The sequence below is a fragment of the Tursiops truncatus genome, chromosome 20 (genome assembly GCF_011762595.2).
Source record: "Tursiops truncatus isolate mTurTru1 chromosome 20, mTurTru1.mat.Y, whole genome shotgun sequence".
NCBI lineage: Eukaryota > Metazoa > Chordata > Mammalia > Artiodactyla > Delphinidae > Tursiops > Tursiops truncatus.
The window spans coordinates 2,202,400-2,230,079 of NC_047053.1; the positions used below are offsets into that span (position 1 = coordinate 2,202,400).

Sequence of the window (27,680 nt, forward strand, 5' to 3'; positions counted from 1 at the left end):
GATGTAGAAGAATCCAGGAACAACCCTCTAGGCTAACGTTCATCCAGTAATTCATGAAAACTACCAAGTATCTAGAAGTTACTGCATGTGGCAAACATTTCAAAAACCAGAACGTCGGAGTTTTCCCACGAGCTTCATTGGAACGTATACAGATTAGAAAACTGAGTTACAGATGTTTTATGAAGTTTTTCAAAAGAAAAGTTTACTTAGCTTAATTGGTAGACAACCTAGGGTATTGCCAGTTCCCCATTCTGAGCAATGATGCTGCAGTAAACATTCTTGTAGGTATGTCTTTGGGCAGATAGATGCATGACTCTTTCTTCTAGAAAAGTTGCCTAGAAGTGAAATTGCTTGATCAAATCATATTTTCATGAAAAAAAAACGCTTCCGGTTGCCTTCCTAAAAGCCTGTACCAATTTGTGTTCCTATCAGCCAATATAAGAATACCTATTTCCCCGTATCTTCATTACCTCTGTGAATTTACCATCTATTTCATTTTTGCCAATTGGTTGAGTGAAACATTTCGCTATTTTTATTTTCTGGTGAGGCTGAACACCTCTTCTTATGTTTCTGTTTGTTTTTCCTCTTTGGCACCTCACCAGTTCATTCCTCTGCCAGTGTTTGCTTGAGCTGTTTCTCTCTTTCTCATGGTTTAAAGGAATAGATGCTGGATATTAGTCATTTGCTGTATGTATGCATCTAGCTTATTTTTAATGTTTGTCATACAGAAACTTAATTTTATGTAGTCGGTTCTCTCAGTCCTTTTATGCTCGTTGCATCTTGTGCCTTGGATGGCTTTCTTTCCCCAAGATGATAAATCCGTTCATCTATATTCTAATAATGTTTGATGTTGGCTTATAAATTTCGCTATCTGATAAGACATACTTATCTCCAGGCAGCTAATCTCCGAGAGAAGGGAAACTTGCGAGGTGACCCCATGGTCACAGCTCTCTGCTGGGGAACAGTTTCCATCATGGTGCAGAGCTGGCGTGTTTTGCGGGGGTGGGAGGCAGTGATCAGAGTGGGCACCCAAAACAGTGACATTCAGCAGTATGGGGCCTCAGAAAGGAAGAATCTGCAGAGAGGGGCCCCTGTGGTCCACAGGCGGGTCTCCATGACTCCATGGCTGAGGACTGTGCTGTCCACGTGTGGGTCCAGGCCACTCGGGGTTCACCGGGTAGCCCGAGGCTGGACCGGCTCCTGGAATGGGATGGATGCAGACACGTATCCAGACAGGGGGTGAGGCCGGGTCACGTGCAGGGGAGGGCGTGCAGGCCGCCTTTGTGGTGATTTCACCCGCCACCTGCCACCTGCCCCCCGCCCCCCACGTGTGCACGTGCTCTGTACTGTTTCTCACCAAATCTTCAAAGGAAGCTTGGGTCTCCCCAGGACTCCTTCCTAGACAAGCTGAACCTTGCTGAGGAATGAGCTGATTTTATCCTCCATGAGCTATAAATTGTTACATCTCCCCCCCCGCAAAAAAAACCCAGTCTGATTCTACAGCTGTGACAATAAGACGTCTCCAAAAAAGGTCCAGGAGGTCCCAGAGAGGGGATGCTAAGGCCTCCCTGTGCCCAGGACAGCTGGTCCCTACAGCAGGGGACAGACGGCATTTTCTAATCAGTCTCCTGTCTTCTTCCCAGAACCTTCATTTTTTTTTCCTTTTTAACTTTTTAAAAACTCGTGCATTTAGTGCACACAGGGTCGACCCGCTCATAGAAATCTAGCGGAGGAGCCTAGAGAGGCCCTGAGAGAAGATGAAGACGGGGTGGGAGCACAGCCATATCCTCGGTGGGGTTGAGGGGACCCACCTGTGTAGGCTCGGCAGAGTGGTTCCTGTTTTTACCAGATGTTGGTGTTTCCAGGCAACAGAAGCAAATGAGATGGGCCTTCCAGAAGCGGAAGCTGTGGCGTGTTGGGTTCTGCTCTGCTCCGTCCGTCTGCGTTAAGAGCGCTGCCTCTCCACTCGCCCTTCTGGAGCTTGTCCGCAATCTCAGCCCCTCCGATTATTTTCTTGGATGTTCACTAAAGTTGGTTTAGCTTCCCCTGTGCCCTTCAGTGTTTCCATGTTTCTCAAATGACTTTTGCTGCCCTGAGGACAGAATTCTCTTATCTTAGGAAATTTTCTTCTAAGTGCTCCTAGAAACTTAACCTATTTTGGAGATGCTCAGAATGTTACCTTTTTTATATCTGAGCCTTCCTTTCCCCAGAATTTTCTCTCACTGAGAAATACCTCTGAGGTATTTATATCCCAGAGAAAGTTAAAGATAATTTGCAGTGAGTAATCACCCTTGGGAAAATAATCAGCAAGTTTCTTTTGGTTGTCGCTCTGCTGTTTCCCGCCAGTAAATCTTATAGTACCTAAACTGCAAAATGTTGGCATTCTTTTTAATAGCCACAGTTCAGCCCCTTAAGAAGATCAGGGTCCCAGTTTCTTTCCTTTTTCCTTCCTAATCCATCCCCCTCCCCCCTCCCCGTCCTCCGCTCCCTCCCCCTCCTCCCTCCCTTCCTTTCTGTTTTATTGATGTAGGTTTTATTGTACATACACACGTACAGCTCAGTGAATTTTCACAAAGTGCATGTAGCCCACGTCACGAGCGTCCAGCTCACGACACACAGCATTGCCCCCACCCAGAATCCCCTTCGTGCTCCCTTCCAGTTACCGACTTCCAGTCAAGGATAGCAGTTATCGCAGTCAATGTTACTCAGGAATAAGTAACAAGGCAAAGAATTGAGGATCTATCTTGTAGAATGCCTTGTTGGCCGTTTTCCTTTTTTCTCTAAGTTATTCTTTTGATGAAGCCCTAAGATTCAGCTGAATGGGCATTAGGAAGAGGAAGACATCGTATTAGCACTCACAGGGTGTTTGTGTTCTTGTCTTTGGTCAGTGCATCTATGAGCATTGAGGACTGTTGCCCGCAAGCTCGGCAGGCCTCACCCCTCACCAAGGCTGAGCTGACCTTGATCATCCCCAACTGAAAAGAAGGCTTTTCATCCTGTCCAGGGGTGGGACCTGGAGTCAGTAGTCACCTTGTTCCTTGGCCCAGGAAACTGTCCTCTCTGCCCTTACCCGGCACCCCGGTCCCATCCACGAGTACCTCCTGCTGTGTTTCCTTGACCTCTCTGGTCACGGCAGTGGGGCTGGGCCCACAGCCCCTGCCCAGCTACCCTGGATGCCTTTCTTGTCCAGGGAAACTGGCCACCCAGAGATAGGTGGTCCCTGTGCTGCCCCCGGCACCCCCAAGCTGTCCACACGGTCCAGTCTGCAGGGCCCCCGGGCAGGCCGTGCCGTCCCCAGGAAGCACCAGCTCCCTGCTCGGCGAGGCCATCCCCCTGCGTCCTCAGCATTTCCTGCACCGCCTCGGTCTGCTGACCAGAGACCCTCAGAGCACTCAGGTCAGTGATCTGAAGACGGGTGCACAGGTGAACGGGGATTCAAGTGAGAGAGACCCGGTAGGGCACACATCAGCTCACCCCTTTCCTGTGATTCATGTGAAAAACACGGCCGTTATCAAATTGTGTCACCCCACAGCTAACCCCTCACTCACCCAAATATACCTTGGGGGGCAGTAAGGAAGCACATGGGGTGGTGATATAGCAACAGGGCGACCGCTGAGGCCTGATGCCTCCGCACGCTGGCCCTCACCTTCGGACCAGAGGGACCATAGATGCACACGTGTTTAGCTGTCCCGCCAGCTGTGCTGAGGTGGGAATTGTTGTTACTCTTGTTGTTCACCTAGAACCATGGACAGTCTCAGATGACCTTCAGGGAACTAGAACTGGGTTGTTCCACCCAGAGATAAAAGTAAGGTTCTTTTGATAACATCATGTTCTTGGAATGAACGTAATGTGACGGAATCGTAGCCTGATGCCGTCTGTCTCTGCCAGAGTCAGAACTGTTCAAAGTCCGAAACCTGGGAAACGGTTGACATGAAAGAGAAGCCCTTCCTGACCCAGATGTTGGATTTGCTGAGCTGACCGGATTTGGAATTCCATTATTCCTTTTTTTAAAAGCTAGGACACTGCCTCCTTAGTCTGGGACAGTGTTGGGTGGTCCCGCTGCTGAAACGTGAGGGTCTGCGTGTGTCTCAACGATCCCCGATGGCCTGCGAGGGGCTGTCCACCCGGAAGTGACCCGGCCATCTGCGCTGTCCTGAGGGCATGAGTCGTTTTGATTGACTTTTCAACCCTGGCTTTGGTCGCACCAGATTTTCGTCTCAACCTGCTCAATAAACGAGGACATTTGCACTTCAGATCAAAAGCTGCTCCTGAGTGGTGCTCAGTGAACTAAAACAGAGGGTGCCGTCCTGGTTTTGTGAGGTGGATGGCATTGTCATCCCTCTGGGTCCCTTTGGGCTCTCCAAACGCCAGTGAAGATTGTGCAGATGGGGAAAAATGATGCTTTGTGTCATAGATGGCACGAGAGAGAAGTAGAAAATGTTTTCACGTTTTAGGAAAAGAAAGATCTGCCAAGTGTCAGACGCTTTCAATGTAAAGTGAATTTACACAGGAAGGAAGTCAGGGGGGGAGGGAGGGAGAGAGAAAAGAAAGGGAAAAGGAGGAAGGAGACACAGCAAGAGGACACGTGCCCTGCAGCCGGGCGGGCGGGCGGGAGCCGGCCGGTGACTCTGGTACACCGGCAGCATTTCTTTTCGCTTCAGCTCTCTCACCTGTCAAATGGTCACCACACCGCTTACCGTGCATGGTGGTTCTGGGAGTTAAATGAGAAAATACACAGCGACAGGCACCTTGTAGACACTCAGCAAACGTTTCTGCCCTACCGCCCCCTTAAGTCTGGACCGCGGAGCATTTGGAAACACCGCCCCTCACGGTGCTGCCCGGTTTCCCTGCAGCTGGCCTGGCCCAGCCTGGCTTCCCCTTCCCAGGGTCTGATGGCCCAGTGTCTGCTTTGAAAGCTGGGAGTGAACTGGATGGACCGTGGCCCCGCCCAGCTCTTCCCTCTTCAGAAGGTATAAAGTCAAAGCACTTCCCATGTCTAGAGCAGCCCCCAGCCCCCGCATCAGGTAGCTCCAAAGTCCCCAGGAGGCTTTTGAAGCCAAAGATGCAGATGAGCCACTTGTCAGGGATCCCGGCTTTGGGTCCAGCCTGAGAACAGACGGGCCCCTCCCAGCGGGGGATTCGCAGACGTTTATGTCACACTGGTACCTGGCAGCTTGTGTGTTTGGTTGTGCTCTGGGCCACGTCCCTTCGCGGGGAGTGGGAGTGTGCTTGCAGACCAGACCCGGAGCAGGACACACAGCTGAAGGCGGTGCTCCCGAGGGGCGTCCTGGGGTCCCGGGACCACCCTGGACTGCAGTTGGAGGCGGGAAAAGACTTGTTAGAGAGGCCAGATGTGGGCCCTGGGTCCCTGGCGTGTCCTGGTTCAGGTAAAGCTGCATGTGTGGCGGCAACACTACCTCCTCCACCGAAAGCACCCAGGACAGGCCTGCACTCGGGGCCCCCTGGGGTGTGCCCTCCTGCAGGCGCTTGCACGGCCTCTCCCAGGCTGTTTCAACACAGTCAGGCAGCCACTGTGTAGATCAGCCTAAGCGGTGAGGGGTCGGTGGGCGTGGGAACCTGGCATTTCATTCGGGATGAGCCTGTGAACTTGGGAAGAAAACCAGCCCTGTTAGGATGAGCTCGGTCAGGGAGAAAGGCAGATGGGTGTGAGGGTCTAAGAGGTGGAGGTAGCCCGAAGCTACCAGGGGTCCTGCCTGGGAACTGTCATCTCCGTGGGCTGCCTGTCAAGTTGGATGTTGGCTTCCTTATCACTGTTTGCCAGGCAGCTCCTGGGGCCCCCGCCTGTCCTGAAGGAGGAGCTCCTTTCTCCCCCCCCTGAGATGCCCCCAAGTTGTAGGGAGAAGAGGGTAGTGGCAGGAATAAGCCATGTGGGTTTTTAAGGTCTTTTGTTTAGTCTTGGTCTCCCTGTTGTTAATTGGGGTCATAGGTAATGATGGTGATGGTGATGGTGATGGTGGTGATGGTGGTGTTGGTGATGGTGATGATGTTGGTGATGATGGTGGTGGTGGTGGTGGTGATGGTGATGATGGTGGTGATGGTGATGATGTTGGTGATGGTGGTGGTGGTGGTGGTGATGGTGATGATGGTGGTGATGGTGATGATGGTGATGATGGTGGTGGTGGTGGTGATGATGGTGGTGGTGGTGATGTTGGTGATGGTGATGGTGATGGTGGTGGTGATGGTGATGTTGGTGATGGTGGTGGTGATGGTGATGATTCTTCTTTGGCCACATAAGGCTGGGAGGTGCTGGGATGTGCAAAGCTGACTAGGTAGGTTAATTTGAGAGTAAGATGTCAGAGCCTTTGACATACCAGAGGGTGGGCAGAAGTTCCCTGCTGTTTTGAGATGTAGAGAAGAAACTTATGGTTACCAAGAGGGGAAGGTGGGACGGGGTGAACTGGGAGATTGAGATTGAGACGTATACACTACTATGTATAAAATAGATAACTAATGAGAACCTACTGTATAGCACAGGAAACTCTACTCAGTGCTCTCTGGTGACCTAAATGGGAAGGAAATCTTTAAAAAAAATGGATATATGTATATATATAACTGATTCACTTTGCTGCACATCAGAAACTGACACAATATTGTAAAGTAACTATACTCCAATAAAAATTAATAATAAAAAAAAGAAGTTCCCTACTGTTTTGAGCTCCAAAGGCTTTTCTCGTGCCTTTTTTTTTTTTTTTTTTTTGGCCATGCTGCATAGCTTGCAGGATCTTAGTTCCCCATTACCCCTGTGGTGGAAGCATGGAATCTTAACCACTGGACCGTCAGAGAAGTCCCTTGTGCTTTTCTGTGAATGGATTTGGGCAACACCAGGCCACCATTCCTGGTACCAAAATTAAAGGTACTGCCAGCAGATTGGGTAGTGTCTGATCTTGTCTTACTGCAAACCCAGAGGTGGATACGCACATGGATCCCAGCACGGTCCCGTTCATAGTCTGTGACTTGGCACGGTTTGGTGATAAATGCTGCTTTTCCCCCACAGAACATCGATATCACCAATTTCAGCAGCAGCTGGAGTGATGGCTTGGCCTTGTGTGCTCTCCTGCACACCTACCTGCCTGCTCACATCCCATACCAGGAGCTGAACAGTCAGGAGAAGGTAAGTCCCCCCCCACCCCTCCCTGGTCACCCCTGTTACCCTCCAGAACACACAAGGTGAACTCCTCATACTTTCAGTACATCCCGACCGGGGTGAGGTTTGTGGACTTGAGGTGGTAATTGGGGTATTGATTCCAGCACAGATAACTACGGAGGACAGGTCTACACTGCAGAACCCCGCCCCTGGCAAATGTTCTCAGTTTCCTTTGTTACCTAGAAAAACACAGTGGAGCCCAGTTGACTGTGGCTGCTGAGAAGTTCCCGTCACCCGGTTTTCAAAGAAAGCCCTGATGGACTCTCACCTTCATGATTTTAAGACCTTGGCCAGCATTTTCAAAATCTTTCAAAATCCAAAGAACCAGAAAGCACCACTAAAAAGAGTTCCCTGCTCAAATAAGCTTGGGAAGCTGCATATTTGATCACACTTTTGGAGATTCACAGCACTCGTAAAGACTTCAAGAAGTCCTTTGTTAAAGAAACCTGTGTGACTCTGTTTAGCCCAACCTGTATCAGAGCCACAGAACCTTTTTAACTTTTAATATAATCACCCGTAACAGGAATCAGCGGACTTCTCCTGTTGGGGGCCAGTGGTAGGCTTTGTGGATCTGTGTTCTCTGTCACAGCTACTCAGCTCTACCACTGTGGCTCCCAAGCGGCCACAGATGTTTGTAAACAAATGGGCGTGCTGTGTTCCAATAAAACTTTATTTACAAAAACGAGCTGAGGGCCAGGATTGGCCTGCAGGCTGTGGTTTGCCAAATCCTGACCTAGAATATCCTAAAAATCACATTCCACAGAGTGTACTTTGGGAAACGCTGTCCCGGGCCCTGTGCTCATTCATTCAACAAGCATTTCTTGCCAGGCGTCAGTCACAGTAATAAGGGCAGCAGTGAGCACGTAGACAGGTTTTTTGTCCTCAGCAGGTGGACGTTCAGTAAACAAGTGAGTAAACCTGTAACAAGCAACACTGTAAATAAACAAAATGTGGAAGAACATGAGAGAAACACGGGGCTGTAGTGTGAACAAGGGGACCTAACTTCCTTCCACCAGGAAGGCTGGGAAGGTCTCCGAGGAGGCGGAATTCCAGCTGAAAAGCTGACATGAAGGAACCAGTGACACAAAGCGGGGGAGCTTTCCAGAGCCAGGGAGCACAGCCGAGGGGACGCCCGGTGCTTGCAGCCAGGGTTGCAGGGGACAGGGAAGGCGGCCTGCCATGCCGCCTGGCTTCCACAACAGCTGGCAGACGGCATTGGACAGTGACAGACGACGATTCCTGTTCTGAAAAGATCTCTCTGTGAAAAAGTGAACTGTCACGGGGACAAGAATGAAAGAGAGGCTGCAGTTGGGAGGTTGTAGGCATTGTGGTGAGAGCTCACTTCCCTGTTCACCCGTTAGTGCAGGCCAGTAGCAGCATCGTGGGTGGGAAGGCGGAGGAAGATTCGAGATACATCTGAGACGCGGAACCAGCTGGACACGGTGACTAAGTGGCTGTGGGGAGAAGAGAAAGTCGGAGGCGACCCAGGTGTCTGGCTGGCAGGACAGTTTGCTGAGGGGGAAGGAACAGAAATGTTTGAAAGCTCTGGTTTTGACTTTCTCACACTAGGATGTAAATAAAGTCCAAATGGTCCTGGCACTGATGGCGATGATAACTGAACAAAGTGATTTAATTGTTTAAGGTGTGTATCGGTCAGCGTTCTCCAGAGAAACAGAACTACTAGGATTTGGGTGTGTATGTGTGTAAACACACATATATATACACACATACAGAGAGAGAGAGAGGGAGAGAGATGTTTATTTTAAGCAGTTGGCCCATGCAGTTGTGGAGGCTGACAAATCCAGGGTTTGCAGGGCGGGCTGGCAATCTGGAGACACAAAGTGTTGGTGTTACAGGTGGAGTCTAAACGCCGTCTGCCAGCAGAATTCCCTCTTCTTGGTGGGAGATCAGCCTTTTTTCCATTCAGGCCTTCAACTGATTGGGTGAGGCCCACCCACATTATGGCAGGTCGTTTGCTTTCCTCAAAGCCCACCCATTTAAATGTTAATCTCGTCTTAAAAATACCGTCACAGAAATACCTAGAATAATTTTTAGTCAAATATCTAGGTACCAAGGCCTAGCAAAGTCAACACGTAAGATTAACCATCACAGAAGTATTAAAGTTTCAGGGCATAAATTAAAATTTATGCTTTGTAATCTGTAAAGCAGGCTGGACAGGATTATTAAACATTTTGGGGGGGAAATGGTCCGTTTTGAATCATGTTACATCTGAGATGTCTGCGAAGTATGCAGGTAGCAATGTCAGAGGCAACTGGATAGCAAACCCAGGGTTCAGAGGGCAGGTCAGAGCTGGAAATAGAGATTTGGGGCCCCAGGAAGTGGACCAGCTGTGTCTAATTGAGCTTAAATGATGGAAATGTGATACATGCATGCTGTCCCGTGCGGTAGCCACTCGCCACATGGGCTGCTGATGGGAAGTGTCTCGTGTGACTGGAAAACTGAATTTTTAATTTTAATTACTTCTAATTAAATAGCCACATGTCATGAGTGACATGAACCTGAACAGGGCAGGTATAGGTGGTATTAAAGCCGTGAGCGTGGAGGTCACCTGGGCCCCAGGCACTAAGGAAAGGCCCTCCCCGTGGCTCTTCTGCTCTCAGCATCTCACTTCTGACACCTCTGTGAACAGCTGTGGGGGGCCCACACCACGTGATTCTGCACCCCCTGCTGTGTGTCCTGCAGTTTAACTCAGTTCTGACACTGTCCACTTGCAGACGGCGTCAGGTCCCACAGGTTAAGGGCTCAGTCCTCCACAACTGCCCACCCCCTTCAGACACCTGTCACAAGTCCAGGTTGTCACCTGTGTTTCCAGCCGACCGGCTGTAGATCAGAGGTTCCCAGGACCCCCTCCTCGGGTTCAGTTAATTTGCTAGAGCAGCTCAGAGAACTCAGGGAAGCAGCTGACTTACGAGGTTACTGGTTTGTTACAAAGGATATTAAAGGGTCCGGATGAGCAGCCAGATGAGGAGATGCGTAGAGCGAGGTCCGGGAGGGTCCCGAGCACAGGAGCCTCTGTGCCCTGGGGTTCGGGGCGTGCCACCCTCCCACACATCGATGCGTTCACCCGCCCAGAAGCTTTCTGAACCCCGTCCTTCGGGTTTTTGCGGTGGCTTCATTATTAGAGGCCTGATTGATTAAATCATTGTCCTTTGGTGATTGATTCAACCTCCAGCCCGTCTCCCGCCCCTGCAGGTCAGGGCGTGGGACAGAAGGTTCCAACCCTCTAATCCCGTGGTTGGTTCCCCTGGCAACCAGCCCCATCCTTCAGTCATCCAGGGGTTTAAAAAAAATTGCCTCGTTAACATAAACGCTGGTGTTGTTGGAAGGGGTTTGTTATGAGTAACAAAAGACACCTGTTTCGGGCTTCCCTCATGGCACAGTGGTTAAGAATCCGCCTGCCAATGCAGGGGACACAGGTTTGAGCCCTGGTCCGGGAAGATCCCACCTGCCACAGAGCAACTAAGCCCGTGCTCCACAACTACTGAGCCTGTGCTCTAGAGCCCACGAGCCATAACTGCTGAGCCCACGAGCCACAGCTACTGAAGCCCGCGTGCCTAGAGCCCGTACTCCGCAACAAGAGAAGCCACCGCAATGAGAAGCCCGCGCATCACAACGAAGAGTAGCCCCCGCGCACCGCTACTAGAGAAAGGCCGCGTGCAGCAACGAAGACCCAATGCAGCCAAAAAACAAAAGACACCTGTTTCACCTTTATTGCTCTGAAGCTGTTTCTGGAACCGAGGACAGAAACCAAATATTGTAACAAAAGATGCCCCCGTGGCTCCTACGTAGAAAATTACAAAGGTTTTAGGAGCTCTGTGCCAGGAACCAGGACAGAGCAAAGGTGCATTTCTTATTATAAATCACAGCTTCACAGAGGCACAGGGAGAAGACCAAGGAACAAGCTTTGAGGACTCCACACCTGTCAGGACAGAGGAGGGTGTCGCCACGGAAGGACAGAAGGTACCGCCACGGAGGAGACCAGCGGGGGCATGTGGAGTGCCGGGGTCCACGCAGCCCGGGCATTGCTGACAAAAAAATTAATCAGCTGATCTAACGAAGAGATAGAAAATTTTCTTGGAGCCAAGTTGAGGATTATAACCCGGGAACAGCTTCTGAGGAAGTTCCAAGAACTGTTCCACCCTTTAGAGGTCAAAGCACAGTTACATAGGATTTTGAGACAGAGGGCTGTGCATTAAATGGTTCACATGATCCAGGTCTGCTGCGGGTCATGGGTCATGACGGCCCCTGGCAAGACTAAGAAGGAAGGTTGCCTTCTAGGGAGTGTCTCGCTGGTGCCGGGAGAATGGTGCTCCTTGCGGTTGAGTAGGCATTCCTGCCGATGGGGAGGTCTGGTCGATGCCTAATGCAGATACATCCTCAGAGTGTGACGTTTTTGCCTGCAGTCGTGGGCGCTTTGCCCTCCAGTCAGTACGGATGTGTTGGAAAATAATGGGCCTAAACGTGTGTGTTTTCACACTTGGGATCGTGATTGCTTCCCAATGACGAAAACTGCAGCGTCTCCCCGGATGCCGATGATTTCCGCGATGCGCGGCCGGATGCCTGGATCTGGAAACCTGCAGAACAGCCAGGCATCACGGCTCAGTCACTCTCTTGTCCTTGTGGTCCAGGGGCCCGTGGTCCCTACACGTGGGGTTGCCTCTTTTCTCCCCAATCCAGAACACTGTCACTGGGGAGCCCGCCGTCGGACCGTGGAAGGCTTCGGGTCTGTGAGGAGATGAAGAACTCAGCTCCAGGTGGCCAGAGTTTTCATTTTAAGATCATGGGGTGGGACTTCCCTGGCGGTCCAGCAGTTAAGATTACTCACTTCCACTTCAGCGGATGCGGATTCGATCCCTGGTCAGGGAACTAAGATCCCACGTGTCACACAGTGTGGCCAAAAAAAAAAAAAGATCATGGAGCTTCACAGCCTCCCCAAAGGACCAGCCAGCCTCCTGCTTCCTAAATGCCCCCATGTAGAGGCGCTCTGGGTGGAGGGACAGTTTAGCCACTGCCCTTGGGGAGCTTTGCCTTCAGGATGGGGAGAGAAACTCACATCTATCAGAGTTACTGATGGGGGTTCTCAGAAACAGTGTGTCAGCACAGGCAGATCAAATCATTACAGTTTAAAACTGAGCATGTGTGTGAGACTCAGCCTGGGAGTATCTTGCTGGTGGAGAGAGGGATTCAGGCAGGGAAGCCTTCCTAGAAGGGGCCTATTTGAAGGTGGGCTTCAAAGGGGACGAGCTAATTTGAACGAAAAGTATGCTTTGACGTCATCAGGACGCGTGGAGTCCAGCCCTCACCCGGAGCCTGAATCTGGGGAGCTCTCAGTGCTGGGCGCTTCTCAGGTTTTTTGCTGAGCAACATACATCAAAAAGGGCACCAAGAGAGGCCGGTAATATTTGTAAAAACCCATTAAAATCAGAATTTAAAAACTGTACGATCTAGCTCTCGACAGCCCAGAACGTTCATAAGTCATGAGCTGTTCCTCCTTCCTCAGTGGAAGTGTGACATCGGTACTAGGTAGGGAATTTCTGATAACATTAACAAGGATGTCTCCTGAGACGTTAAAGAGATTTACAAACACGGGATGTGAGTTACAGTCAGTGGAAGGTTTGGTGTTTTTTCAGTAATAAGCCTATTCCTCTGTCCTCCTGTGAAACTCCCGCTGAGGTGCTCAGATTCAGGTGGTAGGATGGACCGTCTTTATGTTGGTGTCTGAAACGAAGTACTGATGTGAGGGGGAAATTCTGGGCTGGGGCTCCTCAGTCCCATCAGTTTCAGGCGAGATCCCCACTGCAGGGCCAGCTGGCAGCAGAGTCCCCATGGCTGGGGGCTTCCACTGTCCAGGGGCTGGAAGGTCCTGGCCAGGCACACACTCTGCGTCTGTCTCCCCTCTGGCCTCCCCACAGTGGCCATGACGGTGTTCTAATGAGAGAATTAGGATCAAGATGCTTCATCACTAATGTCCTGCTGCCACCAAAACCAATAAAAGTCATTTTCATGCACCGGAAACCACCTCTCCCTGTAATGGTCCATGTCATACCATATGCAATTTCAGAGTGTTTTCTGACAAGTTTTCGACTATTTCTTCTTTGTTCAATTTCTGCTTAGAAAACACTAGCAGTTTCATTAGAATCAGGATAAAGGGTCTTGGGGGGCGGGGGGGGGGGGGAGTTCTGTATAAAACCTGAGGTTTAGAAATGCCTTTTCCTTAGACCTTACTGGTAATCAAAGAATACAAATTAAAACAAAATATTATTCTTAGCCTGTCACATTTGGCAGAGACTTTTGAAAATCGTAACATTCTGTGCAAGTAAAGGTGGGAGAAAAGGGGCCCTTAAACGCTGTTGCTGGAACTGAAAACTGTGTTAACATTTACAAAGCTGTTGGGCATTGCATACCAAAAACCGTAAAAGAATGTTTGTATCTTAATGTCTGGAGTAATGGGAGCCTAAAAACCATTGGCTTACAGACCCCTTTCCTCCCCCAGAATGAACCCACAGGACTTTAAGATAAGGACAAAGGCCTCATTAGCACCAGAGTAGGAGCTTCCTGCTGCTGGCTGGGGCTAAAGTAAAGGAAGCCAGAAGCCACTGGACAGCTCCCCTCTCAGCAGGACGGAGAGCAGTGTTAAAGTTTCCGCTCAGTCCATCCCCATTAATTACCTTTAATATGGAGGAAGGGGGCCGGCGGCTTGGGCAAGACGACCACAGGTCAACGGCTTTCCAAGGCCCCGACCACAGACCAGAAGAAAAGTGTTTTGCCGTGTTCTAGTGTTTCCCGTGACCTGGTACCTAGTACAGAGAGTTTGCCTCGGTATCCAGCGGACCCCTTAATCTTTAGGCACCAGATGTGCCGGAAAGGACGGAAAGGGGAAGTGGGGAAATGTATAAAATTCTGTAGAAAATCTAAATGCATAAAATTACAAAATTCTGCTGAGCAACAGAAAACGTGAATACATAGGGAAACATTCGTCTCTCAATTAGACTTACTTTACCAATTTAATTAAAGTTTCATATAATCTGAATGACTTCAAATGAATTACGGGAGGAGGTGTGACCAAATGATTCTTAAGTTCATCCAGGTGAAGAAGCATCAGAGAACAGCCAGAAAGGGTCTCAAAACAGGAACAACAAACGAGGGCTAAGTGATGTGGAGCCTCTAAAGTTCTAGGGGAAATTATTTTCAACCTCGAGTTCTGTATCCAGCCAGATTATTAACCAAGTGAGATGGCAGAAAAGAGAAAATTTCGTATATGAATGCATCCAGAAAATGTATCTCTCCCACAGCCTTTCTTTAAGAGGGAAACTAAGAACGTGCTCTAGTAGAATGTGGTTCTCAGGGGAATTCCCTAGCGGTCCAGTGGTTAGGACTCTGAGCTTTCACTGCGGAGGGTGTGGGTTCAATCCCTGCTCGGAGAACTAATATCCCGCAAGATGCAGGGCACAGCCATAGATAGATAGATAGATTAAAAAAAATTTTTAAAAGAGCAGGGGTTTTATCCAAAAACTGACATGAGGTTTGTGGACAAAAAGTGTCGCCTGCCATATCAGTAAACAAAGGACGTTGCGGCCATCAAGCCCTCAGCCACTGCCCCCGCCCCGACCATGTAACCTGTGAGGATCCAGGATGGAGGAAAAAAGCAGGATACGGGCCCTAGATAGTTAAGGTGCATTTCGGAGAAACGATTTCAGTGAGCCCAGACTCTTGCATCTTCCCATGCATAGAAAAGTGCTAAACTCACTAGCTTGAGAAGTTTGTTTTGTTCTTTAATTAGCAGAAATCTTTTGATATTCAACTACCTGGTTTGTTTTTGCAAAATTCCTATGTATTCTGGCTTCTCCCTGACCTATTCAGAACAATGCCTTCAGAGCTATCCGAGAGCCTGTCTCCCAGGCTTAAGTCCTCAGTATGTCCACCAAATAAAACATAATTCTCCACTTTTAGGTTGTGCTTTTTTTTTTGGTCAGTCGACAGGTTCTGGAGGACTCCAGGGCTGAAGGGTTTCATAGAATAATGATACGATTAAGAGCTTGGGGGTCTAATAAAGGGGAGCAATGAGAGAACAGGACATATTAGAACAGGAAGTCAGTTTGGTACAAAGAGAATATCATGGATTGTAAGCCACAGTCAGAAAGATAAGAAACCAGAAGATGAGAGGAGGCACCGTTCTTCTCCCAGCAAGAAAAATCCCAACAAGCAGAACTGAAAACAAACGGACTTGAGGACAGTCAAGGTCCAGGTCTGCAGCACACTGAAACGTGGTGTGGATTTGAGCTATTGGTCGAGTTGCAAAGAAGAAAATCATCTGGAAGAAATGTTTTGAGGGGCACAGCATCACGACTGTGGAACTGGGGAGAGGAATCTGATCGCAGCTGCTGTGTAAACACCGCTTACTGTGTTCAGCCTTCAGAGTCGTTCTGTTAAGAGGGTGCTGAACACTTAAGTGTGGTTGAAGAAAAGGAAGCAAATTCTATCAGCTTTTAACAGTTTAAAACTTGACAAGGTGGATGAAAGGCAAGGGGACGTCTTCCTTGTCATCCAAAGTGGAGTCGGGAACGGCTGTCTGCAATTGATGGGACGAGAAATGGAGGTTTAAGGAAAATGGTCCAAGTCACAGACATAACTAACACAGGCACAAACGTGAGCTATGTGAGTATAATGCAGGGAGGAGAGAGGCACCTAAGTCCTCATTTATCTTGGGAAGAAGTTAGAAGGCAATGCCTCTGTTTCGGAAATCAAGCAATGGTGGTGTGAGCAGTTACAGAGATATGGAGGAGATCACCAGAATTAAAGAGAGAAACAAAAAGGTCTTCTCCCGAGGACCAGGATTGAGGGAAGCAACAGTTTTTCATATGACTGTGTTTAACGATGTGCACATATTCCTTTGATAATTTTTTTGGTCTAACACCATGATTAAACAACTTGATACCCAACGTAATGTGTATGTCATAAATCTTGACAAAGCAAAAAAATAAATAAATAACCGAATTAACAAAAATGTATCTTTGATGGTCAGGAATCAATCAATAATGTCATTTTTAGTGACAACGGTAACCTGTTAATCTTTTTTTCCCCGTAAACTATGATCATTGGTGGCATACTTGACTTCAAAACTTAAGTGTTTTATAAACAGTAGGTAATCTTTATAGGAATGTCAGTTGGTGTTTTTTCCTAGCAAAAACTATATATTTTTAGTTGATAATTTCATTGTCTTTGTCTTTTTAACCTAGAAAAGAAATCTCTTGTTGGCATTTGAAGCAGCTGAAAGTGTAGGCATCAAACCCAGCCTGGTAAGTATCCTCCTTCGTGTCCTTGTGATACTTTGTTCTAATCATATGAGGAAGAACTTTATACCATCTACTAAATAATTTTTACACAGCAGTGAAATTCATCTGCTGAAGATATGTTACTCGTGATTCCTAATGAAAATTATCCAGTTGGTCTGACCACATGTGATTTAGAGTGTTTTCAGTGAAGATTTCACTGTGGATAAATTTCAGTTCTAGACTGAATTATCATTAAAACCCTCTTGTTCAAGGCACCTAGAAATCTGAATAAAATGTAATTTTAAAAATATTAGGGCTTCCCTGGTGGCGCAGTGGTTGAGAGTCCACCTGCCGATGCAGGGGACACAGGTTCGTGCCCCAGTCCAGGAAGATCCCACATGCTGCGAAGTGGCTGGGCCCGTGAGCCATGGCTGCTGAGCCTGCGCATCCGGAGCCTGTGCTCCGCAACGGGAGAGGCCACAACAGTGAGAGGCCCGGGTACCGCAAAAAAAAAAAAAAAAAAAAAAAAATCAATACATAGCTGATCTCTGAAGAAAGACGGGGAAATAACCAGATGCTGGAAATTAAAAGAGGCGTGAAGACCAGAGCCCTGAGGCATGTGCTAGGACTCTGGCCACCCCCAGGGTTGGGGCTGGGGTAGTGGAGGGAGCTCGTAATGAGCGGGCATCTGATGGGTATAGGCTGTGGTTCTTGCCCATGCAGGGGCAAGAGACAAGGCCCTGAGCTCCTGTAAACAGTGCATTAGTCCTGAGACCCCTGCACAAAACCAAGGCTCACAAATGCTACTCTTACTGACGGGGAAATAAAAATCTCCACCTTCCAGTCCAGGGAGGTGATAAGGAAGCTTGGTCTCCTCCTGGGATTTTTTGGTGGCCAAAAAAGGAAAACCTCCTGTAAGGAAAGAAAACTGGGCCAGATGAGGTTTGGAGTCCAAATTTATAATATCTACTGCAAGCATTCCCCGGTTTATACTGTCTCTGCTGTAGGAGGCTCCTGGGCCCGTAGCACAGAGGCTGCTGAAAATACGCTCATAATCCAGAATTACAAAGCGCTCAAGAAAATGATCTACTTGACAACAAGGACCTACTGTATAGCACAGGGAACTCTACTCAAGATTCTGTGATAACCTATGGGAGAAAAGAATCTGAAAAATAGTGAATATATGTATATGTGTAACTGAATCACTTTGCTGTACACCTGAAAGTAACACAACACTGTAAATCAGCTGTGCTCCAATAAAATTTTAAAAAAGAAAAGAAATCCATCTACTTGAGCTAGTCAGCAGGCACCACCACCAAGAGGATCACCTACCAGAACTTGAGATAATAAAACAGGAAGAGAGAGACCTCAAAAGACTGCGTTTAAACATATTAAAATCATAAGGAAAGAACACAGTACTATAAAAAAAAAGACTTGGAGAAGAATCAAGTAAAACTTGTAGAAATTAAAATTTGGAATTAAAAATACCAGTTACCAGTTGGGCTGAAAACTGATTGGATACAGCAGAAGAGAGAACTACTGAATTGGAAACTAGATCTAAGGAAATTACCCAGAACATAAAACAGGGACATTTAAAAATGGAAAATGTAGTAGAGGGGTTTTATTAGTTAATAGGTTTTTCAACTTCAAGAAATGGAAAACCCAACTAACAGTTGCTTCAACCATAAAGATATATATGTGTGTGTGTGTATATATATATGTATATATATGTGTATGTGTGTGTGTGTGTGTGTGTATATATATATATATTTTTTTTTTAGTTTCAGGAATGGTTCACTGCTCAATGTTGTAATCAAGGACCCCAGAGTGTCTCTTCTCTTCACTCCACCATCTTTAATCTGTTGGTTCTTTGCCCTCATACTTGTTTCTCTGTGGTTGAACATGACTACCAAGCTCCAGACATCACTCCTGTCTGCAGGGCAGGAAGGAGGGAGAAGGGAGAGGAGCAAGTGCCTAACATCTTCCCCCTTTGATAAGGAAACCAAAAGCCTTCCCAGTGTCCCTCCAGCTCATTGGTAGTACTCTGTTATGTGGCCACACCAGCTGCAAGGGAGTTTGAGAAAGTAAGCATATAACATTTCTCATTCTCTAAATTTAGTGGGAAGCCTTTCAAGGGAGAGAGAGGTTGGGAACATCTGATAGTGTCTGTCACAGAGCTTAAGAGGCATGGAAGATAAAGTCAGACCGTGTCCAAGTCCCACGTCCAGTGGGAATTCCAGAAGAAGAGGAAAGAAAAAGTGAAGAGAGATAATATTTGAAGAAGTGGTGCCTGAAATTTTTCCAGAATGATGAAAGACCACAGATTCTTAATGAATCTCAAACAGGATGAATAATAGAAAATATCCATCCAGACACATCATAACATAACTGCAAAAAAAGCAAAGACGTATAATCTACAAATGATTTCTACGAACCAATAATAATAATTTAAAAAAACCTAGTAGAAAATTATCAAAGTCTGGAACAGACAACTCACAAATGGCCAGTAAACATTTAAAAAGATGTTCAATCTTACTAGCGATTAGGAAAATCTCAGTTGAAGTTAACAGTGAGACATACTTGTGTAACCTCAGAGGATGAAATGACAAAGGGAAAGGACAGCTATCAGGAATTTTAGTACCGTGACAGTGTACGCCAAAGTGTTTGAAACAGAATGGGCAGTTTTCTAAAAAAAATATGTAAATACGTTCCTTCAAATAGCAAATGTAGGGCTTCCCTGGTGGCGCAGTGGTTGAGAGTCCGCTTGCCGATGCAGGGGACACGGGTTCGTGCCCCGGTCCGGGAAGATCCCGTATGCCGCAGAGCGGCTGGGCCTGTGAGCCATGGCCGCTGAGCCTGCGCGTCCAGAGCCTGTAGTCCGCAACGGGAGAGGCCACAACAGTGAGAGGCCCGCGTACTGCAAAAAAAAAAAAAAAAGTAAATGTAAATATTTCTCCAAAACTTAGAAAGAAGTAGAACTTTAGCAAGTGAAATTCATTGTTTTAAATATAGTCACACACACACGAACAAAAAATTCCCAGTAAGCCCAAATTCCACTGAACCTTTAAGAAACAGGTGTCCCTGTTGTGTAAATACAAGTCTAGAGAATCTAAAAAGGAGTGAGGGGACTTAATGTCTGGCCAAGACGGCGTAGCAGAAACCTGATTTATCTTCTGAAACACTAAACAGCTAACAAGTGACCACAGATAATTTACATAAGGAATCAAAGACACCATGAGAACTTGTTAGAAGATGATATTATACACAGAATACGGTTTTCTTTGTGGTGTTACAGTTAATATTTGCTTTTTAAATTTAACATTTTTTCCTCTTTTTCATCTCACGTACTACTGTAGTGAAAGCTGGGGAGCAAATGAGATCATCTTGTTGAACTAACAGTCAGAGCCAGCAGTTTCATTTGTAGAGATGTCTCTGAGGAACTACTGACAAACATCATGATGAATCTCAAAACCATTTAGGAATGTTTGTGAGCAGTTTAACCTGTTTATGCCATCAAAAATATAGAAGCTTCCTACATTATTAAATTCGCTTTACAGTATCGTGAGATGGATTGAAAAATAACATATTTAGTTACACATGACATTTTAAAAATACACCCAATCAGAACTGACAGCAGTAATAATCCCAAGTCCTTGGTCAAGTTCTGTTATTAGATTAGTCAGGAAAAAAATTCCCTTATATGTGTATATTCTAGCAAATATAGGTTTCTGGGTTTACCATTGTTAGCAGGGATGAGATTTTTTACAAGTGAAAACCCTACAGTGTTCCCCAAATTTTAGAATGCATTCCTTCCCAGCCACGGTGTAATATAGAAGTTTAACACGCCACATCCCAGGTGGAACAACTCCTCACAGGAAGAATAGGAGAGAGAATACGTGTGCTACTGTTGGCACTGCCGTGAAAGCAGCCAGCATGTGTGCCCTCCGCACCTGCTGAGGTGGGCACGCCCGCACTAGGTCATACGGTCTGTGAGCGTGTTGCTTGCTGGGTGAGCCGGTGTGTCCACCAGAACGGTCACTCCTCACACAGCCTAAGGTCCTCAGGTCACCTGGGAAGGGAGGTCATTACAACTCAGGATTTTACGGGGATATCAGAATGATTCCTTAGGCATAACTGGGCCTGATCTGTAGCATAAACTTTATAGAGGCTACTTAGACAATTAATTCACTTACTGTGTGCATGTTTACTCTGTGCCGGGCATTTTCCATGTCATTGGCCCTCTCAAAAGCCCTGCGACGTAGATGCTCCTTGTGGGTGGGACACTGAGACAGTGCGGTTCCATGAAAGGGCACGTGGCCAGTGAGTAGCAAAGACAAGGGTCAAGGAGCCCAGCTGTCTCCAGAGCCCACGTCTCACCCCTCCGTGACCCTGCCTCTGGGCAGCCATGCCCACCTGGGCTCTGAAAGCACAATTTATTCATAGTCTGTGGAGCACGTGTGTGTGATATTGTAATTTCTCTGATGATAGAGCTTATCTCCATCCCCACCAAGACCCCTGAGGACAAGAAGCCCTATCATTTTTCTTTTTATCAATTATTTTTATTGTGGTAGAATACACATAACATGCCCCAAGTGTCTGCCCCTTGACCAGCACCACTCTGCCTTGATCAATAGAGCTTTAGAAATTGTGACATCAAGTCTCCCAACTTTATTCTTCTCTTCAGAATTGTTTTGGCTATTCCGGTACCTTTGCCTTTGTAAATTTTAGAATCAGTTTGTCGCTATCTACCCCCAAAAACAGCTTGTTGGGATTTTGATTGGGGTTGCATTGTATCTGTAGATCAGATGGGAGGAATCGCCATTTTAACAATACTCCATCTCCAAGCTATGAACCTAGAACATCTCTCCATTTATTTAGAGCTTCTTGATTTCTTTCATCAGTATGTTGTAATTTTCTGCATGTGGTGTTTTATAGTTTTCTGCGTGTAGATTTTCTTGGGTGCCATTTTAAATGGTTGGGTTTTTTTTTTTCTTTTTTTTCATATGCCGTTGTTCATTGCTGGCATGTAGGAAAGTTGTTGATTTTGTGTCCTGAGACTTGGCTAAACTTGCGTATTAGTTCCAAGAGGTTTTTCTGGTAGACTCTTTGGAGTTTTCTGCATAGACAGTCATGTCATCGGCAAATAAAGACAGTTTAGTTCTTTCTAATCTGTATGCCTTTTGTTTCTCTTTCTTGCCTTATGCACTGGCTAGAACTTCCAGTACAGTGCTGACTAGGAGAGGTGAGAGAAGGCATCCTCACCTTGTTCTTTTTTGCTGATCTTAGCGGGGAAGTGCTCAGTTTCTCACTATTAAGTATGATGTCAGCCCTTGGGTTTTGTATATGTTCTTTATTAGGTAAAAGAAATACCCTCTATTTCTGGTATTTTGAGAACCTTTATTATGAATAGTTATTGAATTTTGTATAATGCTTTTTCTGCATCTATTGATATGACCATATGGTTTTTCTTATTAGTCTGTTAGTATAAATAACATTGATTGATTCATGGATGTTGAAGCAGCCTTGCTTTCCGGAGATGAACCCCACTTGATCATGATTCAATTGATAATATTTATTAAGGATTATTGTGTCTGTGTTCAAGTGAGAACCTGGTAGTTGTTTTTTTGTAATGTCTTTGTCTGATTTCGGTATTAGTATTGGCGCTGGTTTCACAGAATGAGTGAGGAGGTGTTCCCTCCTCTTCTGTTTCCTGGAAGAGATTGTGTAGAATTGGTATTATTTTGTCCTGAACTGTTTGGAAGAATTAACCAGTGAAGCCATCTGGGCCTGGTGTTTTCTTTTTGGGGAAGGTTTTAAGCCACTAAATCAAACAAGTGTCATGCACTAGCAGATTTTTATTGATGCGGCGTACCCTCTCTTCTCCTGAAGAGTGCTAAATGATTTCTTCAAACACGTTCAGATGTCACTTTAACCATGTACCAAAATATTTTAAAATTTAATTATTGTTAGGTTCAGGCCTATCGGATACTCTGAGTAAAACAGTGAATATTGATCAGACTTCCGAATCCTCTCTAAGCAGGAAGACGCGTCCTTGCCCCCCTTGGAGGGAGGTTTGCCGTCCCTCCAGCATCTCTGGAAAACACTTTGTTTTCCTTTTCAAATTGTTCTAGGTACATCTGTGCGGAATGTTCCACACATTTCTTTTCCACCCTTTCCCGTGACCAATGCTGTGCTGATTTCTTCGCACAACCAGGGAGCAAAGTCAGTAAGATATATTCAGATGTTGAAACAGAAGCTAAATGGCTGGTTCCAGGCCTCAGCCAGTTCTGACCCCGCCCAGGAGCAGATGTGCTAAGGTCAGCCTGCTTTTCCACTGCATCTCTGCTTCTGGCTTTACGCCAGGACCTTCCCTAGTGTTCTCCTGTGACCACAGAAGAATCCAGGTTCAGCCCCAAAGTGAATGATTAAATACGTTCAGCACCATGGATTTCAGGAAGGCCTGGCCACGCAGTAGACGGACGGAGGGCCGTCCTACCTGCCACCACTCCTGGCCTCTGCCTCTGCCTGCTCGTTGCCAACGAAATGAGGGGGAAACGACAATAAAACATGGAATGGTGACCCTTCATTCTGGTAAAACAGCTTTCAATCAGGTCAGGACTTTTGTGGCACGAATCCGACAGAAGGAAGCAGTACCGCACAGAGGAGATGCTCGCTGCAAAGTCTGTGGTGAAGGAGGGACCACGGTCACATGCCGTGCACCTAGAGGACAGTGCACATCCGCTAAAACAACACAGCACAGTTGTGCGGGAAATGGTGTATGAAAAGTGTCAAAGCACGGGGCACACAGTGACGGAGCGTGTGGGACACAGGTGTGCGTTCAGAGGTAGCTTGGAGAGGTAGGAATCCTTTTACAATAATGGAATCGCGGTGACTCTTTTCAAAACTTTTGTTTTATTGAAGTCTAGTTGATTTACAATGTGTGAGTTTCTGCTGTACAACAAAGTGATTCAGTTATATACATATGTACATCTTTTTCATATTCTTTTCCATGATGGTTTATCACAGGATATTGAATATGGTTCCGTGTGCTCTACAGTAGGACCTTATATCCATTCTATATATAATAGCTTGCATCTGCTGATCCCAACCCCCTCCTCCTTGGCAACCACAAGTCTGTTCTCTGTCTGTGAGTCCGTTTCTATTTTCTATATAGATTCATTTGTGTCATATTTTAGATGTTGGGGGTAGGAGTTTATTAATTAATTAATTTATTTTTGCTGTGTTGGGTCTTCGTTGCTGTGCGAGGGCTTTCTCTAGTTGTGGCAAACGGGGGCCACTCGTCATCGCAGTGCGCGGGCCTCTCACTATCGCGGCCTCTCTTCTTGCGGAGCACAGGCTCCAGGCGCGCAGGCTCAGTAGTTACGGCTCACGGGCCTAGTTGCTCCGCGGCATGTGGGATCTTCCCAGACCAGGGCTCGAACCCGTGTCCCCTGCATTAGCAGGCAGATTCTCAACCACTGCACCACCAGGGAAGCCCTGTGTCATATTTTAGGTTCACATGTAAGTGATATCATATGGTATTTGTCTTTCTCTGTCTGACTCACTTCATGTAGTATGGTAATCTCTGGCTGCATCCATGTTGCTACCAGTGGCATTATTTCATTCTTTTTTATGGCCAAGTGGTCTTCCATCATATATATGTACCGCATCCTCTTTGTCCGTTCCTCTGTTGATGAACATTTAGGTTGTGTCCATGTCTTGGCTGTTGTGAACAGTGCTGCAGTGAACATTGGGGTGCATGGGTCTTTCCGAATTCTGGTTTTGTCCAGACATATGCCCGGGAGTGGGATTGCTGGATCATAGGGCAATTCTTATTTTTAGTTCAAAACTTCTGTTAATGTTCACTGTCATGTTGTTAAAAGATGGGAGAGGCGGGAGGTCAAGTCTAATGTTTCCTAAAAGGGACAGCATCTCTTGAACAAACGGGAAGAAAAAGCTTTTCTTTTCACTAAGCACCTTTAGCACCGGCTGGGTGTTGCCTGTACCTGCCGGCTGCATGGGAAGGCTTTGTGGCCCCCTGTGACCTCTGCCCTCTCCCGCAGGAGCTCAGTGAGATGCTGCACACAGACCGGCCCGACTGGCAGAGCGTCATGCAGTACGTGGCCCAGATCTACAAGTACTTCGAGACGTAAGTCTGGAGGCAGCGCTTGCTGCTCGTCCCTGCTCCGTCCACCGCCCAGCTTGCCCAGGGCCAGCACACACACAAGAAACAGCCAGGTCCACCACGCCCACCTTGAACGCCGACGCACGTGGCCCGGGAGTGGGGGGGCCACGCTCTCTTGGGCCCCCCTTCTCCGCGGGAGCCCAGCGGTGTGTTCACTGGAGCTGCCCTGAATCTCACGACAAACAGCACTTCCAAACCCCACCGTCTCTACTACAGATGCTGTCTTCTGCCTCTATAAAAACTCTCCACTTGACACCTCCCAGACCCCTCCAAAAGAAAAATGCCCAACAAAACACAAAAAGAGAAAGTTTGCTCTCAAGAAACCCTGAAACACATGAGCACCCTGCGTCCTGGGGAAAAGACTTGCGTCCTCAGTAAGAACTTCACCACCTTTAGGTCTTCTGTCCCTTATTTGATTCTTTGGGTGGAAGATCAAACTTGAGATGTAAAGGAGCCCCTGGGTAGTTTGCTAGGTGTCCCTGGGAGGACAGGAGGATGTGTGTCTGGGACGCAGTCACACCAGGACCCCGTGCTCAGCGGCGGCGGACGGGAAGCCTCCGTGACTGTCATCTGCTCCGAGTGTCCTGCACGTATTCACGCCCCATCCACACCCACACGTTTGCCCCGCACGGAACCTGACAAAGTCGCTCAGACAGAAGGCACTGGCCTGTGCCGGCCGGGGTCCTCGTGCTTTTGCACAAACAGCTGGAGGACGTGTATTTCTTGGGATGCTGGGCAGACGGCGATGTAAACAGTATCTCAACCCTGGCTGTGGTTTTAGCCCTTCCCCAGGCCGCCTACATTTGCACGGCAGAGGAGGCCCTGGGGGCAGGCAGAGCCGGCTGGGGTACAACTGAAGGAGGCAACTCAGTTTCCCTAGAGCCTGCAGTCACCCTAAGCGGCAGCAGAGCCCTTTCCAGAGCTGCCCTCCGCCTGGGAGGTGCAGGTGCAGGTAATCACCTGGGCAAATAAATGTACATTACGTAGCAAATGAGGTTCACCCTGGCCCAGGGGGATCCCGCAGCTGCTTACATCAGCGCCCGTCGACCAGGGTCCTTCCCACGGCCCCAGAGCCCAGGGCAGCTGGCGCAGTACTCCCTGCAGGCTGGTAGGAGCCCTTGTTCGTAGCCGGGGCCCCATCGGTCCCTGTCCTGGGGGCGGCTGAGCTCGACCCTCCCTCCCGGCCGCCTTGGAAGAGGCATCCGGGTCCCACACGGCGCCCGTCCCTCCACCTCATGCTGCCGAGGCCGCTGGCTGGGGTCCTTCTGCAGGGGGCTCGTTGATAACACACACTCCTCACCTGCCCCAGCGTGGGGTCAGAGTACTGGGAAGGGGACCAGGGTTGCGTTCTGTATATTTTCAAAGTCCCCGAGAAGTGCTGAAAGGAGAGACTCTGGTGACGGTGGCCGTGACGATTTGTCTTCACATGAAGCTGGAGGTACCACCCGGACAGGTGTAGCTCTTGCCTTCCTGAGGGGCGGACCGCTGAAAGATACTCCCGGTGTCTCCTCCTCCCCCGACCCTGCCTTGCTTGCTTCCCCGGGAGTGCGGTTGGGACGTTGCTGGTTGTGTGCAGCCTGGGGTCACCGTGAGGCTCCGTGTGGGAGGGGCCGCTGATGCCTCAGCGCGCCTGGAGGGGCCTGGGCGCTGCGGTCACTGAGGGGGATTCAGAATCAGCACGGAGCCTCTGCGGTGGAGGTGTTGCTGTTTCCCCTCCCCCCATGCTAGAGCTGCTGCCGCCTTTAGGCTAAAAAGAGGAGAGGAGGCCACGTGCAATTTGTTTTTCTAACGGAAAGAGGTTGCCTGACTGCTTTGCAGCAAGAGCACCCTTAGGGCACAGGGCACCTGTGTCCTGCCCGCAGGGACAAGGGTGGCGTTGGGCCCGGGGGTGCCGGCTCAGGCCTGTCAGCACTGCAGGGTCGGGGCGGGGGGCAGGGGGCCACCGCGTAGGTCAGGTTTTAACTGGGGAGCTCAGAGCACAAGGTGAGTGTGGAAAACTTGAGAACACACGGTGGTTACTGTCAGCAAACCACATCGTCCCCAGTTTTCTGTCCTGAGGTTTTCAGAGGTCACAGTATCCGTGTCACTTCCCGTCTTCCTTCAGCCAGTACTTCGTCACCTAAAATTATTTGGTGGTTCTGCAGATCCTTTTTCCAAAAAATGTATTATTTTTATACACAAGATAGATGCAGAATGCAAGACCCCCCAAGGTGGAGGAGTTGTGTTTTGTATTTTTAAAGACATGGAGAGAAGCCCGTGGTTCTTTGCGTCGAGCTGTTTCACAGCTGATGGTGGCACGGGCCCTGCCCACCGGGCGCGGTGTCTGGGCAACCAGGCAAATTCACCCACCTCCCATTCTGTCCCTCCTCACTTCAGAAACAAGACGGCCTTTGGTTTCCCTTCTTCACCCAGCTGTTGTTTTATAGCTTTTGTTGATTCCACCCAGAGGCTCCTGAGCGGCTCACACCTGGCGTCACGGTCCCCAGACCCACGGGCTGCTTTCCCAGTCGCCCCCCACGTCCCCGCTGAGGGGACAGGCACCGCGCTGCCTGGGGACAGAGGTCTCGGTCGTCAGATACAAGCCCCTTTGCCAAATCCAGCCCTAGTTCTTCCCAGCCCAGAGCTCGAGGGCCATTTGAGAGGAGCTGACGAGTGACGTGCGGCAAAGGACAGGACCCAGCAACCTTTTTATAGAGGATTTTTAATATCGCGTGTGCCTGGCATCACTGCGGGTTTCACTTCTCCGACCCAGGTTAGAGTTGGGCTAAACCTGTGCTGTCCGGAGTAGCTCAGTAACTTCGACTGCATGAGTGGAATGCAGCAGTGCGTTTGTGGCCTCATTTCTGCCAAGAGCACAGACCGTGCCCAGCGCTGTCAGGACGCAACAGAGGCGTGTGTAACTGTGAACGTGGACGCGTGTGATGTATGGCTCTGTAATATTTCTAATAAATATATTTTGTTTCTGTCTGACTATGAATTTGTCCCAGTGACATTTATTGTTACTATTTTCTCAAAATGCCAGGCTTCCATTCAGTCT

General features: G+C 48.2%; 1 protein-coding gene across 4 annotated transcripts in view; it reads left to right on the forward strand.

The window, feature by feature from the left end:
• SPECC1 (sperm antigen with calponin homology and coiled-coil domains 1) overlaps positions 1–27,680 on the forward strand; it is a 267,975-nt gene that overhangs the window by 217,373 nt on the left and 22,922 nt on the right. For 2 of the 4 annotated variants that reach the window (XM_073797313.1, XM_073797316.1), the window contains 3 exons: positions 7,016–7,132; positions 16,423–16,482; positions 24,522–24,607. In XM_073797313.1, coding sequence (XP_073653414.1) covers positions 7,016–7,132; positions 16,423–16,482; positions 24,522–24,607 — 263 coding nt within the window. Of the gene's footprint in view, positions 1–7,015; positions 7,133–16,422; positions 16,483–24,521; positions 27,617–27,680 lie in introns of those variants that run through there. The other 2 variants (XM_073797315.1, XM_033847764.2) reach the window with 2 other exon arrangements.